Source organism: Geotrypetes seraphini, chromosome 1, assembly GCF_902459505.1.
Source record: "Geotrypetes seraphini chromosome 1, aGeoSer1.1, whole genome shotgun sequence".
Taxonomy (NCBI): domain Eukaryota; kingdom Metazoa; phylum Chordata; class Amphibia; order Gymnophiona; family Dermophiidae; genus Geotrypetes; species Geotrypetes seraphini.
This window is the reverse complement of record NC_047084.1, coordinates 257683004-257700184: the sequence shown is the minus strand read 5'-3', so window position 1 is coordinate 257700184 and position 17181 is coordinate 257683004. Positions and strand designations below refer to the sequence as shown.

At 41.0% G+C, this 17181-nt stretch overlaps 1 protein-coding gene across 6 annotated transcripts in view; it reads right to left on the bottom strand.

The window, feature by feature from the left end:
* Window positions 1-17181, bottom strand: part of SORCS2 (sortilin related VPS10 domain containing receptor 2) — a 1263434-nt gene that overhangs the window by 343560 nt on the left and 902693 nt on the right. For all 6 annotated transcript variants that reach the window (XM_033949940.1, XM_033949949.1, XM_033949957.1 and 3 more), the window contains exon 4: window positions 11004-11168. In XM_033949940.1, the coding sequence (XP_033805831.1) occupies window positions 11004-11168 (165 nt within the window). The remainder of the gene's footprint in view (window positions 1-11003; window positions 11169-17181) is intronic.

Sequence of the window (17181 nt, the reverse complement as noted above, 5' to 3'; positions counted from 1 at the left end):
GAGGAATGGGCCGCAAAATGGCAAATGAGGTTCAACGTGGATAAGTGCTAGGTGATACATGTCGGTAACAAAAATCATAGGCACGAATACAGGATGTCCAGTGCTATACTCGGAGAGAGCCCCCAGGAAAGACTTGGGAGTACTTGTAGACAAGTCACTGAAACGGTCTGTGCAATGTGTGGCAGAGGCGAAAAGGGCGAACAGAATGCTAGTAATGATTAAGAAGGGGATCACAAACTGATCTGAAAAGGTTATTATGTCGTTATACCGGGCCATGGTACACCCCCACCTGGAATACTGCGTCCAACATTGGTCGCCGTACATGAAAAAGGACATAGTACTACTTGAAAGGGTCCAGAGAAGAGCGACAAAAATTATTAAGGGAATGGGGGATTTGCTGTACAACAAGAGGCTAGAGAAACTGGGCCTCTTCTCCCTTGAACAGAGGAGACAGAGAGGGGACATGATGAAACATTCAAGATATTGAAGGGAATTGACTTAGTAGAGAAAGAGAGACTGTTCACCCTCTCCAAGGTGAAGAGAACAAGAGGGCACTTGCTAAAGTTAGAAGGGAAAAGATTCCGTACAAACGTAAGGAAGTTCTTCTTCACTCAGAGAGTGGTAGAAACCTGGAACGCTCTTCTGGAGGCTGTTATAAGGGAAAGCATCCTGCAGGGATTCAAGCCAAGGTTGGATAAGTTCCTACTGGAACAGAACATGCGCAAGTAAGGCTAGACTCAAATAGGGCACTGGTCTTTGACCTAAGGGCTGCCGTGTGAGTGGACTGCTGGGCACGATGAACCACTGGTCTGACTCAGCAGCGGCAAATCTTATGTTCTTATGTTCCTATGCCAGGTGCTGATGTTCTGGAGGCAGATATGTATGTTTTTATTCCGATTTTTATGGCTGTGTGTGTGTATGAGGGGGGAGGAGGGGGTCAGTGACCACTGGGTGAGTGTGTGGGGGTCTGTACTTTGACCCTGCAGTGGTTATCTGGCCACTTTGGATACTTTTTTTGCCACTTAGACCTGTTTTGAGATAGCCTAAGTCACAACATACAAGTTCCATCTAGGCAGTCTTGTTAAACTTTCAGTTATACTTCCAGTACAACTAACCCCCTATTCTACTAAGCCACGCTAGTGGTTTTAGCGTGGGGCGCCGTGCTGAATGACCCGCACTGCTCCCGACACTCATAAGAACTCTATAAGCGTCGGGAGCAGCGCGGGTCATTCAGCATGGCTCCCCGCGATTAAACCGCTAACGCGGTTTAGTAGAAAAGGCCCTAAGTGTAACTCAGCCCACATCCCACCCATATCCCGCCCTCACCACTCTTCCTAAAATGCCCCTTTCAGCTCTGGGTGTACAGCAGCACTGATGAGGCCTAAGCTGTTTTAAAATACGTCTAAAACCCGTTTTGGTTATCGGCACTTGGACGACTTGTCTTATTAATCATCTAAGTGATGATTTAGGCGGGATTTTAGACGTATTTCCATTTCAATTATGAGCCCCTAAGTAGTTTACTTTCAGGTACTCAAGTATTTCTCCCTGTCTATTCCGGTGGGCTCACAATCTGACTAATGTGCTTGGAGCAATGGAGTGGTAAGCGACTTGCCCAGGGTCACAAGGAGCAGCTCTCAAATTATAAATCACATATTAATTTCAGCAACACTATAACTATGGGAAATCTCATGGAATATTGAGCCATCAGTATTATGAAATTATTCATCTTATCACCTTTCTAGTTTTACAAGACTACCCAGTGCCAATAAACAAAACATTCTGGGCAGTCACATTTTGAAAAGACTGGTGTTAATCCCTCCTTAGAGATAATCAGCCACTTATTCTCTACAGCACTCCTGGTCAGTTAGCCATGTTATATAAACAATATCTGATCGCTGATTTATGATTTAATAAAAGATTTACAAAGATTGTTGATTGTGGCTCATCTGGTTGGTGATTTGTAAAGCAAACATATACTAACTGGATGACTAGTGAATATCTGACTCTCAAAGTACTAATTTGGGAATATGCATTAGAACTGTGTCAGACTTACTCCAGAACTTTTTTAAATTGAGTCAAGGCATTCGACTTTGATTGATTGAAATCGCATAAAATCAGCTTTGAGAAAGAAAATCATCTGTTTTATTCTTGGCGGAGCTGAATTCCCATAAATAAAATATGATCCAAAAGTAGCTCATGATTCTTTTAATACTGTAAAGTTCTTACAATAGCAAATAGTAATGGATGGCCCTATTCTATGCAGACATCATAAACTAAAATGAAGCGGATAATGGCATTTTTTTTTTTACCAGGTAGGGCAATTCCATAGTTTGAGCTTGCCGTAGTCATAGCCGCTTGTAGTGGCACCCCTTCTCCCCACCAAGTCCTGATGATTCTCCAGATCTGAAGACACAGCCCTGTCAAAAATGTGGGGTATGACATACAGGTCCATTTTATAACGTACCCTTTCAACCCCTTTCTTAACCCCTCTGGCTACCATCCTCCAAGGTTTCCATATTAGTGCATGCTGTATCCAGCTAGTGGCTTTTGTCAGTGCTTACCATCTAAACTTGCTTCAATGGGGGCAGTTCCATAAAGAAGGTGCTAACATTTGCAAAGTATATTTGTGTCTAAAGGCCAAAAATCCAGCTAAGTTGTATTCTCTACTAAGAACATATATTCAATAATGCATAATTAAATAATGCATAATTAAACAAAGAGAGGCTGGGCAGGGTACACATGTGCATGTATGATTTACAGAATACTTTTAAGTGCATTTCTCTAGAACTCTAGAAACAGTGGCAACATGGATGAAAGACCACAAACTAAAACTGAACCCAGACAAAACAAAATTCATACTTCTCGAAAAAATAAAACCCCTACCATAACAAACCTAGTAATAAACTCAATCATATACCCCATTCAACCCACTCTAAAACTTCTGGGAATGACAATAGACAGATGCTGCACCATGCAACCACAAATCATTTGTGGTCATGAGAAACCTAAGGCAAGTTCAAAAATTATTTGACAGAAAACAATTCCAGCTCATAGTCCAGTCCCTAGTCCTAGGTCTCCTTGACTACTGCAACATCCTCTATCTCCCCCGCCCCACAACAATGATAAAACAACTACAAACAGTCCCACACATAGCCCTGAGACTAATCTATTCACTAAGAAAACATGATCACATCACCAAGGCATACCTCGACTCACGCTGGCTCCCAATTCAATCAAGAATACTATTTAAATTCTACTGTCTATTATTTAAATCCATAAATGGTGACAGCCCAGCCTACTTGAACAACCGCCTAATCCAAACTACCACAACCAGATACAGGAGAACCCACACACCATTCACATACCTTCCAATCAGAGACATCAAACGGAAAAAAACTGTACGATGGCCTTCTAGCCATACAGGCAGCATAACTAGACCACCAACTCTCCAATCTACTAATCGCGACCCCAGACTACAAAACTTTCAGAAAAGAAATAAAAACCCTGCTATTCAAGAAATCCATGAAGACTAACTTAACACTGAATGAATCATTTCAATCCTCTGAAGCAAACCGCTCTACTCTGTAACACCAGAAGCTGAGCAGGTGTCCTCCAGCTGCATTGCTACCACTAGGGGGTGGAATATTTTCAGTCGCTAAGGACAGGTATGTTCCCTGGAGTCCTGCAGAACTTGCCTGTCCCTCACAATTGAAAAATGTGACAGTAAAACAGCACCCTCTATTGGTGAGACTGTGGGTGGAGGACTCCTGCTCAGCTTAGAGGGAACAGTGCGGACATGTCCAGAAATCCTCTTCTGTAATCCGCCTTGAACCGCAAGGTAATGGCGGAATAAAAATCACTAATGCAATGTAATGTAATATCTCTGGAATCTAGGCATATGGCCATCTAGCTTTATGGCTGGCATAAGTACTTGTATACATAGGCATACTCGCATCTATACCTGGTTACACTGCTATTCTATAAAGGAAAGTAGGCGTCTACTTTGCTTTATGTTCTAGACACCTTCTAGACACCAAATTATAGGTACCCCTTTACAGAACTGCCCTCAATCCTCCTTATTCTATATTGTGTGCCAAAGTTAGGTGCCAATTTGGCATGTACCTTTAAAAAAAATTTATATTCCGCATATCCTACAATTCTATGTGGATTACAAATTATTCAGGTACTCAAGCATTTTTCTCTAACTGTCCCGGTGGGACAATGGGGATTAAGTGACTTTCCCAGGGTCACAAGGAGCAGTGTGGGATTTGAACCCATAACTTCAGGGTGCTGAGGCCGTAGCTCTAATCACTGCACCACACACTCCTACCTTCTATGTGCTACAATTTCAGCTATGTGCCAAAAGAATGGTAAAAAGGCAGGTACATGCATAAGTGTACTTAGGTGCCATTCTACATTGTAGTGTCTGGGTGTTCCAGTGCATAACCACAAGGGGTCATTCACATGAGAGGGGCATAGGTGTTCCAACCATTCTAGCACATTCTTTGTAGAATATTATCAGTTGCACATGCAGGATGGCACTTTAAAAGAGGGTGGGAGGGGTGACACAGGAGGTGTGGAGCCAGGAGGGCATGGGCCCAGGAAGTATAAAAGCTTTAGGCATAGCTTGCTTAAGAGAGCCCAGAGGGAAGCTATGATATTCTACTGCATATGTCTAGAGTTACCAGATTTTACTTTAGTAAAATCCGGACCCGCCCCAGGCCCACCCAGTTCCAACCATCCCCGCCCTGTTACCCCCTAGTCCCGCCCCCAATCCCACCCTAGCTCCACCCCAGTCATTCATTTAAGGCTTGTGTAAATCTATAAATATCATGCTCAATAAGAATCACCTAAAAAAGTGCACTTATCTTAAAATGTCTTCAAAAGTGCTTTAGTGCCTTTGTGCAAAGTGCGTTGAGATATTCACTTCCAGAAAATGATGCCGGTCTGGAAGTGAATTTCTTAGCTGTCAACATTTTCCTGAAAAAAACCCCCGAGGAAGCAATTACTGATTAGCGAAACGGGCCCCATCGGGTTAATATCTCAACGCACTTTGCACAAAGGCACTAAAGCACTTTTGAAGACATTTTAAGATATGTGTACTTTTTTTAGGTGATTCTTATTGAGCATGATATTTATAGATTTACACAAGCCTTAAATAAATGAGTGAGAGGTTTTGGTCGATGAACAATAATCAACCCTGTATTTGTTAATCCAATGTTCATTCATTGAACGAAGCAGGATATCTGAGACCTTTCCTCTCAACATTGACACAACTTTTAAGTTGTGGCACAGAAACCTGGTTTTTGGTTTGAATGTTTATTCATAGAGGTTTCCAGCTTTTCTAGAAATTTAGTATTATACCCTGGATGTAACCACTTGAAAAATCAGACTCTTTGGCCTTAAGTTTCACTCCTTGGCATGGTAAATCTCACTCTATGAGACGGTTCACCCTTGACATCTCTGAGTAAGCAGTAGGCAAGCTGCTTCAGTCCATAAGCTGACCTAACCCTGGATATTCAATGCTGGGGCATGTGCAGCTCTTAGCACTGAATATCTGGGTATGTCCACAGCAGAGGCATAGGCACAGACCCACCCACTTTGGACTCAGGTCCACCCATTAGCTGATGAGCAGCAAGTGGCTGGTGGAGATCCCCAAGCCCAGTCAGCTGAAGAGTCCTGGCATCTTTCCCTCCTCCTCTAGGTAGCTGGGGAGGGTCACTTAACTCTACTCCCTTGCCCCCCTCCCCATACCTTTAAATCATTTAGACCAGGGGTGTCCAACCTGCGGCCCAAGGGCCGCATGCGGCCCCGTGAAGTATTTTGTTTGGCCCCGGTCGAGGGCAATGCAGTGTTTTCCTCTGCTGCCCCTGGGTGTTTATTGACTTGCCGGCTCCCTTGCTGCAGTGTTTGCGCATTTGTGCGACCCCAGAAACATTTTTTTCAGCCAATGCGGCCCAGGGAAGCTAAAAGGTTGGACACCCCTGATTTAGACCTTCGCCATCAGTGAGCAGCAACACATTCCCCCTGCATCTACCATCTTGAGCCTTCCCTCTGATGCAACTTCCTGTTCACAGGACCGGGAAGTTGCATCAGTAGGAAGGATCAGAGTCAGCACAAACAAGGGGAATGAGTAGCTGCTCACTGCTGGCGAAGACCTAAAGGATTTATAGTTACTGGGGAAGATGAGGACGCTGAGTTAATTGACTCCCCAAAATGCCTGGGTGGTGGTAGGGAGAGAAGCCAGGTGGGAAGTGGGATTGTTGTGTCCACCCACTTTGGGCTCAGGTCCTTCCAAATTTGGGTATCTGGCTATGCCCCTGGTCTACAGATCTAGATGTTAACCAGGCACAGGTTGATATTCAGATTGGTGCCCTCTTAACTCACTGCATAATGCCCCACTCCCCTTTTACAAAGCCACACTAGAGTTTTTAATGCTAGCCGTCACGGTAACAAATCTGACGCTCATAGAATTCCTATGAGCAGCCAAGATATTATTGCTGCTGCCGGCACTAAAAATGCTAGCGCAGCTTTGTAAAGGAGGGGGAGAATTAGCAAAGCTGTTTTGCTACCCTAAACTTATGTGGTTACCTATTAGCTAGAAGCCTAGAATCGCTGCAAACTAGCTAAAAGGTAGGGATGTGTTTTTTATTTCTTTAGCAGGCATTCACTTTATTTAAGCACAGTAAAAAAAAAAAGGTACAAGCAAAATCAATTTAAAGTTCATTAACTTATGAATTCTTTTATTTATCACAATTTATTAACCACCTTTATGCAGAAATTCACCCAAGGCAGTGTAAAAGAGGTATAGTTTAATTCAGGCAATTTGTATTGGAGAAACAGCCTAACTGTTTCCCGTGGTTTTAAAAGCAAATACCCAAGTACTTCTGGTAACGAATTATGTATATGTGATTTTTTAAAATTATATTTTTACCTTTTGTACAACGCTTTGTATTTTGGTAAAGCGTTCAATCAAATAATATGAATAAACTTGAAACTTGAATAAACTTGAATATGGGTAAAAGACAGCAAAATATACAATTGAAACAGCAAAATAAATTTGGAATTAGGTAAATCAAATTATAGTACCTGCGAAAATATGATACCGTATCATAACCATAAATGTTATTACCTTATAATTAAAATTTCATATTATATAATATGATGCTTACAATGCTAGGTGAATTACGAACAGAATGTAAATCATCTCAGCACAACATTAATAGAACAGAAATATGATACGATCTCAGCACAATGCAATCAAGTATCTTAATAATTTTCAAAACTGCAAGGTATCTATCTTTTTAAAAAAAAAAAATAACTTATCTAAATATTTTGACCCTTAGTACGTCTATCTTTTTTGGCCATCCCCAAATATAAAGACTTCCACATGAAAAATGCAGAAAAGCAAACTTTCCCGATATCCAGGCAGCCTGCATTCTTAGCAAACTGTTCAGACAGCTGAGCATAGAAGTACTGTAGTGAATGCCACGTGAAAAGTCCCAGGTACAGATGTCCCTATAACTTGCTTACATTGTATGGTAAGCCCTCCAAAACCCACCGAAAGCTTACCATACCCACCTGTACACCACAGCACTATGCCTGCAGGTGTCATCTTAATGTAGGTACAATAGGTTTTGGAGGTCTCACCATACAATATAAGCAAGTTTTAGAAACATCTGTACCCCTGACTTTTAATGTGAAATGCGGAAAGCACATCTGATGACCTAATAAAACAGCTTATGCTGACACTATAAATGGTTTATATTATTTTACTCTTATATATCTGTAGTTTTTTTATAATGTATGTGCATAAATTGTGACATCATCCATATTGCATTCAAACTCCATTTGCGAACACACCTCCATCCTAAGAACACTTACAAGCATATTGGCATGAAAATGCATAATAAAATTACCCTGCTAATGTCTCAAGTTTTGTTTAAAACTTATTTAACAGGGATGCTAATGGTATCTAACGCATCACCATTATCATTCATTTTTGGTTATTTACTATCCAGAAGAAAAGAACTGTAAAAAATTTAAGGCTTTCTTTTACTAAGCCACAGTAGAGGTTTCTACCATGGCCAGGAGCACTAAATATTCCAACGCTCATAGGAATTCTATGAGCGCCGGAGCAACGTCAGAGAATTTAGCCGCAGTAGAAACCTCTGCCATGGCTTAGAATAAGTGGGGGTAAATTCTGATCCCTAGTCCCTTATTTGTCCTGTTTGTCTATCTTGAACAGATAGTCCTTGCTCTACAGAGCTTACAATTCATATCTGTTTGTGCAAAGCACTGAATATGTCTAGTAGAACTACAGATATGATAATTAGTTGTAGTGATAGTATTGGTAGTAGCAGTGGTAGTGATAATGGTGGTAGTAGTAGCAGATGTAGTGATAATAGCGGTAGTAGTAGTAGTGGTACTAGTAGCAGTTGTACTGATACTGGTAGTAACAGTAGTGGTAGTGATAGTAGTAGCAGCAGTAGTAGTAGTAAAAGGTCTTTTGTTGGAGTCTAAAGAAAAGACCAGATTATTAGTAAGGCTATTACTCAAGGCTAATTGTAATTGAATTTTTAAATATTTTTTTTTCTCAGATGGGATGAAAATAAAGTCTTGATCAGCCAATAATAAATCTCTCTGATGTGATTAGAGACACAAACCCATCAGCAGAAATTTTTTTGCAATTAAGACTGCAGATTCTCACCATGGGTTAATTATTCATCTAATTCAGGGTTCTTAACCCAGTCCTCAGGACACACCTAGCCAGTCAATTTTTCATGATACCTAGAATGAATATGCATGAGTATGCAAAATTATCTTCATTCTAGGCAGACCCATAATGGCAGGCATTGAAGAATTTATCTACCTGAGTATGAAAGAAAGTACGAGTAGCAAGTGTGTTGAAGCAAGTTGCGCATATTAGATATGTCTCAAGGTTACTCATGCACAGCTGTGGCTCAGTGCAAGTAGCATTCCAAGAGACAGGGTGTCAGGAGAGTCCTCGTGCGAATCAAATAAGAAACTGCTAGATTTGGAGCAATATTCAGTGATAAAATGTCTCACAAAAGAAGGGAAACATACAAAGGAGATCCCATGAATGCAGTTTATGGTGAGTATGCCCCATCATCTTACAAAGTAAAATTTTGGAACAAGCAGTTTAAGTGTGGTAGAGAGTCCATTGAATATGACCCTCACATTGGATGGTTTGTGGAAGCAACTTCCACAGAAATGTGCAAGAAAGTTGAGGATTTAATTTTGACAGACAGATGAATTAAGGTTTCCCAAATAGTCGAAAAAAATGGGCATCTGGGCAGGTACAGTTTGGAAAATAATTCAAGACAAGTTGGGCAAGTCCAAGGTTAGTAAAAGATAGGTTCCAAGATTGCTGACATCATGTCAAAAGGCCACGAAGTTCCAGTGCTGTCAGAAAATCTTGGAGATGCTCTGTGAAGACCCAGTGATCTTTTTTTCATCGTTTGGTGACTGGAGATGAGACTTGGGTCTATCACAGAGATTCTGAATCCAAAATGGAGTCAATGCAGTGGAAGCACAAGTCATCCCCCAACCCAAGAAAGTTTAATACAGAAAAATGTGCAGGCAAGGTCATGGCAACTATCTTCTGGGATGCTGAAGGGCTTTTGCTTCTGGAGCTCATTCCACACAAGACAACCATAACTGGGGAAAGTTATGCCAACACAATGATTGCTTTGTGGCAGACAATCACAGAGAAAAGACAAGGAACACTCACAGCGGATGTGCTGCTTCTTCACGACAATGCACCGGTGCACATGTCACGAAAATCACAGGTTGCCATCCAAAAATGTGAGGTTCAGCAGCTAAACCATCCACCCTACAGTCCTGATCTGGCTCCCTTGGATTATTTCCTGCTCTGCATTTTGAAGCGTTTTTCAAGTGCTGAAGATATCAAGGAAGCTGCGATGTCCTGATTTGAAGGTCAAGCAGAAGAATTCTTTTCAAAGGCGTTAAAGTCATTGCAGAAAAAGTAGATGAAGCACATGGAGCTATCAGAGGACTATATTGAAAAATAAAACATAAATTTGGAGAAAACTTTTCCTACTGAAGTAGATAAATTATTGAACGGCTCTTGTATCTCTTGTTATTCATTGTGGAAAATCTGAAAACCTGACTGGCTAGGTATGGCTGAGAACTGGATTGAGATTCCCTGCTCTAATCATAAGGTGAATGAAATGTGATATGCCAGCAGGATTTTTTTTTTAAACATGATCAATTCAGATCTAGGTATTAGAAGATTAACAGCTAGTGTTACTAGTGTTCACTAACCCCATTAGCACGTGCTAACACCATTAACATGCGTTATTCAACTGAAAGTCCAATTTAAGCAATGGGGCTTTGTTACTGCTAATGTGAAGTGAGGTGTGAAAAATTATTACATCCTGGGTGAATGAGCTGCTGAAATGCAATATCAGGCAAAGCAGCTCATTTGCTGAGCATCCAGAGAAAGACATCATGCAAAAAATGTCTTGTAGGCCACTTTTCATAAAAGGCAAACAAAAAACCCTTTCATGGAAACAGGCCACTAACCTGCAGAACCCTAATGCAGAGGATGGTAAATAAGCCCAGTTAAGAATTTTAAGGCAATCGGGATAATTCAGGCTTTTGTGTTATTGATGGTTACTTGCCATTAGAAAAGAAAAGCATCCATAGTGTTTGGAGCTGGCTGACAATGCTAAATAATTTTACACATCCGGGGTGGGGGTGGGGGGGTTTGGAAGGAGGGGAGTAAATATTGATAGTGACATCTGGGTAACTTTATTCTTCATTTGTATTATATATTAGGTTATATTGTGCTATTATTATAGGCAAGAAACTGAAATTCTTGAATGATATCTGTTACCTGTACATATATTAGTGTAATGTATGTAATACCTACTGTTCTTTCATTTGTATGACACTGTTTTAGATTAAAAATCAATAAAGAATAAAAAAAAAAATAATAATAATAATTTGAGCCGTACCTTAGAATCCTTGCTATAGGCGAGCAGCTTCTCCTCCTCTTTTGGATGGAAAGTTAGAGTTTCCACCGAGAAGCTAATGGGCTGCTTTTGAAAAGTTGCTCCTTCATCAGTGCTTGTAAAGAGGGTCTGGTCCCGGTCACTGAGCGAAGAACTGACAAGAATGATCTGGAAAATAAAACCAGAAATACAAAGTAGTGAATTTCCAAAGACTTACGGTAATCACCTTTTTAAATGGACACAACAAGAGTTACATTTCCTAACTCAGAATCATATTTATCTGGGGTCTGGTTCATTGCTTTCTCTCCCCAATAGACACAGAATGGGAAACCCCCCCCCCAAAAAAGTTTCAAGTTACAAGTTTATTAAAAAATTTTATAAACCGCCCAACCAGCCTTCTAGGCGGTGAACATTATGTTAAAAAACATATATGGGGTAACTATACATCCTTTAAAACAATAATCATTATTTAAAACATTTAAAAACAATACTAAAACAAACAGGAACAAAAAAGAGAAGAAGGATAGAACTACAATTTATCAAGTAAGAAAGAGAACATATAGGGAAAAACAAAAGGGAGGGTATCTAAAAGTAGAATAAAACTATGTAGCCCTAAAAAGGGCATTTATGTCTGAAAAGCATCAAGAAAAAAAATGTTTTTAATTTCGTTTTAAAATGGTGGAGTTGATTCTTCCTGTAAGTAGACAAAAAACAATTAAATAAATCAGGCCCTGAATATTTGGCTCCCAGAAACTGTATACATGCTTTCAAAGTATATGTACTTTTGGCTACACAGAAAAGAGAGATTATGGGGGCCTTTAACTAAGGCACACTAACTGATTTAGCACGCTTTAGTAAAAGGACCCCTATGGAAGGCATTTTGGAGATGTGATTGGAAACTAATGAAGTACATTTATGATTCTAAAATCAACATTGTAGGATTAGTCTTGTTAAGGTTTTCCTTATTGCCATTTTTCCAATTAGAGTATTTGTAGCTTAACTGAGCCTTGCTCTAGTGAGAGTAGGTAGTGAGTCTTAATTTAGTGTTAGTGTTTAGTGATAGAATTTTTCTTATTAATTGTCATGAAATTTTTATTATTGATATTAAATGTGCATCTGTCAACTGTACTTGAAAGGCAACAACTCCTCTATTGCAACAGCCTCAGAACTAGCTAACTACATATTTTAAAACAAAGATTCAATCCACACGAGACCAGCTATCTATCCCACATCACTCCAGCTAGACCCACTGCAACAAAAGCACCTATGGAAATATCAGCAGACAGATTTTGGACAATTTTGATGAGATTACATTCAAAGACACAAAATAGCTTCTCCTAAAATACTCCAAAGCGTACTGCAGCCTCAATACCTCTCCACCTTACCTGATCAAAGCACCCACCCCAACAGCCATAGGAAAATTAACTCAATGGCTCAACTATCACCTAAAAACCAGAGGAGGAATTATCTTAATGCCCATTCCCAAGAATCCAAAACTCAGCCCTTCTGATGTGACTAATTATCAGCCTGTAGCTAGCATCCCCCTATTTATCAAAATGATGGAAGGAAATGTCACAGAGCAACTTGAATACTACTTACAACGCTTCAATATCCTCCACCCTTCACAAATGAATAGAGGAAATCTCAGCACCGAGTTGGTACCATCCTTTTCCTCAAAGTGAGCTCCATTTACCACTACCCTCTGTGCCTTCCACTCAATCAGTTCCTAACTCAGTTTGCGGCCCATACCAAGGGCACTCATTTTATTTATTACTTGTAGATGCCTGTGTGGAACAGTGTCAAAGGCTTTGCTAAAATTTAATGACTCTAGCACTCTCCCTTTATCCAACACTCTGGTTACTCAGTCAAAGAAATTGATGAGATTTGTCTGACAAGACCTGCCTCTAGTGAATTCATCTTGCTTTGGGTCCTGTAATCCACAGGATTCCAAAAAGTTTACTATTCTGTTTTAAAAATGTTTTCATTCTTTTACTTACTACAGAAGTCAGACTTACTGGCCTGTAGTTCCCTAGCTCTTCCTTATTTTAATGGATGAGTTTCAATTTTCTGAATTAATGGTCACATGCTAATATTGCCATTAGAGTGTGGCCTCTAACAAAAATTATCATGTGAGCTCTTATCCCCACCTATTTTGTAGGCGTTGGAGGCTCATGAGCTAATCAGTTAACATGTGACCAGTGGCGTACCAAGAGGGGGCAGGGGGGGGGCGGTCCACCCCGGGTGCAAGCCATGAGGGGGGTGCTCCCGGCCTTGGAGTCATGGCCTGGGGAACTTCCCTTCTCATGGCCCGATCCCAAGGCTTTCGCCTCCCTTTACCCGATTCCTGTACAAAGCAACCTGCAGAAAGGATCGCGGGTACTTCAGCGATCCTTGCAGGTTGCCATAGGCCTCCTGAGTTGTCGTCCCTCTGCCACGGTCCCGCCCCTCCTCAGACGTTTTTTACTTGGGGGGGGTGTCAAAAAATGATGGGCCCCAGGTGCCACATACCCTAGGTACGCCACTGCATGTGACAATGTGGTTTTACTAACTGATTAGTGCAGACACGCCCACCCTCCACCCCCAGACACATCCCCTCAACCAAAAACTTTTTTAGCATATGGATAGCATGTTCTCATGTACACCTTCCCATGGAACACCTCAATGCTCCTTGCATTCTAGAAGTGGGCACCTTCTTGTAGGTGCCCCAATGCTGCACGGTGAGCACCTAATCTATAATGTCATGCAGTACCAAGATGACATTATAGAATACTAGCAAAACCCACTATTGGCACATGAGCCACAGACCAGGCTTAACTGTGGATGCCTAAAAGTGATAAGGCACCAGTAACTTACAATATTCTGTAAGTTCTATGCATAATTATGAACCTTGTCCATGTCTTGCCCTTGGGTATGCCCCCTTGCACACTATAACACTTATACATACCCTTGCAGAATAGTAATTAGGACACTTACACATTCACCCCAGATATGCATGTCCAAGATGCACATGCAATTTAATTGAGTAATGTGTCCTTAACGATCAATAACTGGTTGCTAACAACCGATTATTGAAGTTAATGAGAACTCCTTTATGCTACCTACAAGGCATCTCTAGCCCCTGCCTACCTAGGGGAGGACAGCCTGATCTGGGAACCTAAGAAGTGATCTTCCTAAACCGCTCTCTTTCTGAAAATTCAATTTCATATATTCTATTTTGTCCTTCAACCTAACTACAGAGCAGGGGTATAGCTAAGGGGCCTGCCCAGTTTGGGCACAGCCTGGCACCTTTTGTGTGAGGTTCACAACAGTGCTCTGTTGGCATGTCTATGTGGCCAGTCCACTACAATGATGGCCACTCCCATGTTCAAATGGTCTGGATTTGAACGTTTTGAACTTGGAGTGATAAGTTAGATGTTAATTTTAAAATGGAGACAAGGGAAGTTGTCTCTCTGAGATAGCTGACAGGCCTACGTGGCAGCCTTTTTTTTAGAATGGCACTCACCTTTGATTGCTGTTCATTTATTTTTCCAAATCATACTGTTTAACTTGAAAACCCATTCAGTATATATTCAAGAAGAACCAAGGCTAGCCAATGTGAACTACATGCTGCAGGGCAACATGATATTGTCCCCTGCATACCACCTGGTATCTAAGATCATGGTGACCCAGAGCTAATAGGTTCTGGGGAAAAGGCTGATGGCCTGTACCGAGTAGACCAATAAGGTACCCGAAGAACAGGGGGATTACAGGGATAGAGCCAGGCCAGACCAATGAGAAAGAGCAAGGTGTGCGAGTTCTCCTGCCTCTCCCAGGAAGACTACATCATCAGCTGGCCTTAGGAGACAAAAACTTGAAATAGCTGTGTGGTTTAAGATATACAAGACCCTGCATTAAGCGGTGAGGAACTTTTTCCTTCCTCCTTTCTTTTGAAAAGGCTTCCGTGAAGCTTGGGTGCCAAGCTGAGAGAGACACTTGGATTATATAATTTTTCCTTTGATTAATTTATAGTTTAGTGTTACCGAGTATAGAATCTGAGAAACTGATGTACTTTTAAATTATGTGAACACACATTTAATAAAGTAAGAGGAGAAAGAGAGCTTAGCAGAATGTAGATACGTGATCAGGTTTTGAAATACAGTGTTCCCCCGCAAATGCACAGTTCGCGAATCGCGGACTCGCTCATTCGCGATCTACTCAGACCGCCTCTTCTTGTAGTAAAGTCGGGCTACACCAATCAGGAGCTGCGTATCAAAGCAGCTCCTGATTGGTGTAGCCTGAATTTACTACAGGAAGAGGCGGTTGGAGCAGACTGCAAGTGATTTTCTTCACCTGCTGGTGCTCCAGTTGCCCTCTCCTGCCTCCCCTGCCTTTTGACAGGCGAAAAACCACATTCGTGGAACCCCCGCAAATTTCGGGGGAGTACTGAAAACCATAAAAAAATACTTCGACCCGCTATCCTTCAGAATATTGGTTCAGTCACTGATTTTATCCACCCTGGATTACTGCAACATTGTCTACTTGGGCATACCTAAAAAAAATGTGAGAAAACTGAGAATAGTTCAAAATACGGCCATCCGCTTAATATTCGGACTAAAGAAAAGCGATCATGTTAGTCCATTCTACAAACTCCTTCATTGGTTACCAATTGAAGCAAGAATTCTGTTCAAATTCTCCTGCCTCTGCTACAAACTAATCTGGGGATTGGCCCCCAGCTACCTACTACCACACTTTGAATTCCACTCCTCTACCAGACCTACCAGAAACCGTAACCTCTTTACCTACCCAAACATCACAGGCTGTAGATATCGTACCTTCTTAGACAGAACATTCAAATTCCAAGCAGGTAGACTGCACACTTGGCTAGGCTACTTCACCGATGCCGCCAGAGAATCCTATAGTGTCTTTAGGAAAGAATTAAAAACCACCCTGTTTAAGAAATTCATAACCTAACCAGACCTCCCCCCCATAAAAAAAAAAAAAAGAGCCTCCTCCCATCCTAAGAAGCCCGTTCAACCTCATCAGCCAAATTTCCACCTTTAATTGTTACCAGTTCATTCACTGGTGCCCGTCCTCTGTTAATGTACCATCATAACAAATTAGTTCCTCATCAACATTCTTAAGTTATCTTTATCATCTTTTCAGTCTTGCACCTTGTAACTCATGGACCGTGCAATCTCCTTTCTCCTATCCTACTTATGCTCTCAATTTCCACCGATTGTATAAAGTTACTCACTGTGAAACCATGTAATTCACTGACCCTGTAATTTTCCTTGTACTATCACAAGATGTTCAATGCTATACTCTGTAATTCGCTATCTGTACAGTTCTTCTTCATTGTGAACCGCCTAGAAGTTGCAAGATTGTGGCGGTATATAAGAATAAAGTTATTATTATTATTATTATTACTGTATATTTGTGAGCCCTATTCTAAAAACAATGCTCTGAATTGGGCACCATTGACAGAATAGCACTTAGCACCGGGATCCAACCTCAATTTTGGACATGAGGATTTATACCAGCTGAAACCTGGTATAAATTCTTGCACCTAAATTAGGCATGGATCATCTCCTGCATTCTATAGTATCACTCACATCTTAAGTGAATGCCCCTGACCCACCCATGCCCCTCCTATGTTCATGCACTTTTCAGCAGCATGCAATTAAAAAAAAAAACTGGCGTGAAAATACAGACAGCGCTGGAATCCTGTGGGTTGGATAAGTGCAGTTCCACCCATTATTAGTGTATTATGCTTTATGGATTATTTCATATTTAACTGATTGTAGAATTGGGATTGGTGAAGTGGGTTCTGTGCGCTATAAGAGGCTCCATGATCCCTTTCCCAGGTTCTATTTATGATGTTCCTCTCCTTGGTTAGTTGTAGGATTTAAAAGAAATCTGCGTGAATATGTAGTAAGAACCCACCCAGTCAACGGCATACTGAGAAGTTTTTGAATACTGCTTTGTTTGGAACCATTCTGGCTTATAACATAAAGAATCAAGAGTGGCAACATGGATGAAAGATCACAAACTAAAACTAAAACCAGACAAAACAAAATTTATACTTCTCAAAAAAATATAAACCCCCCAACCATTACAAACTTAGTAATAAACTCAATCACATACCCCATTCAACCCACCCTAAGACTTCTGGAGTGATGATAGACAGATGCTGTGCCATGCA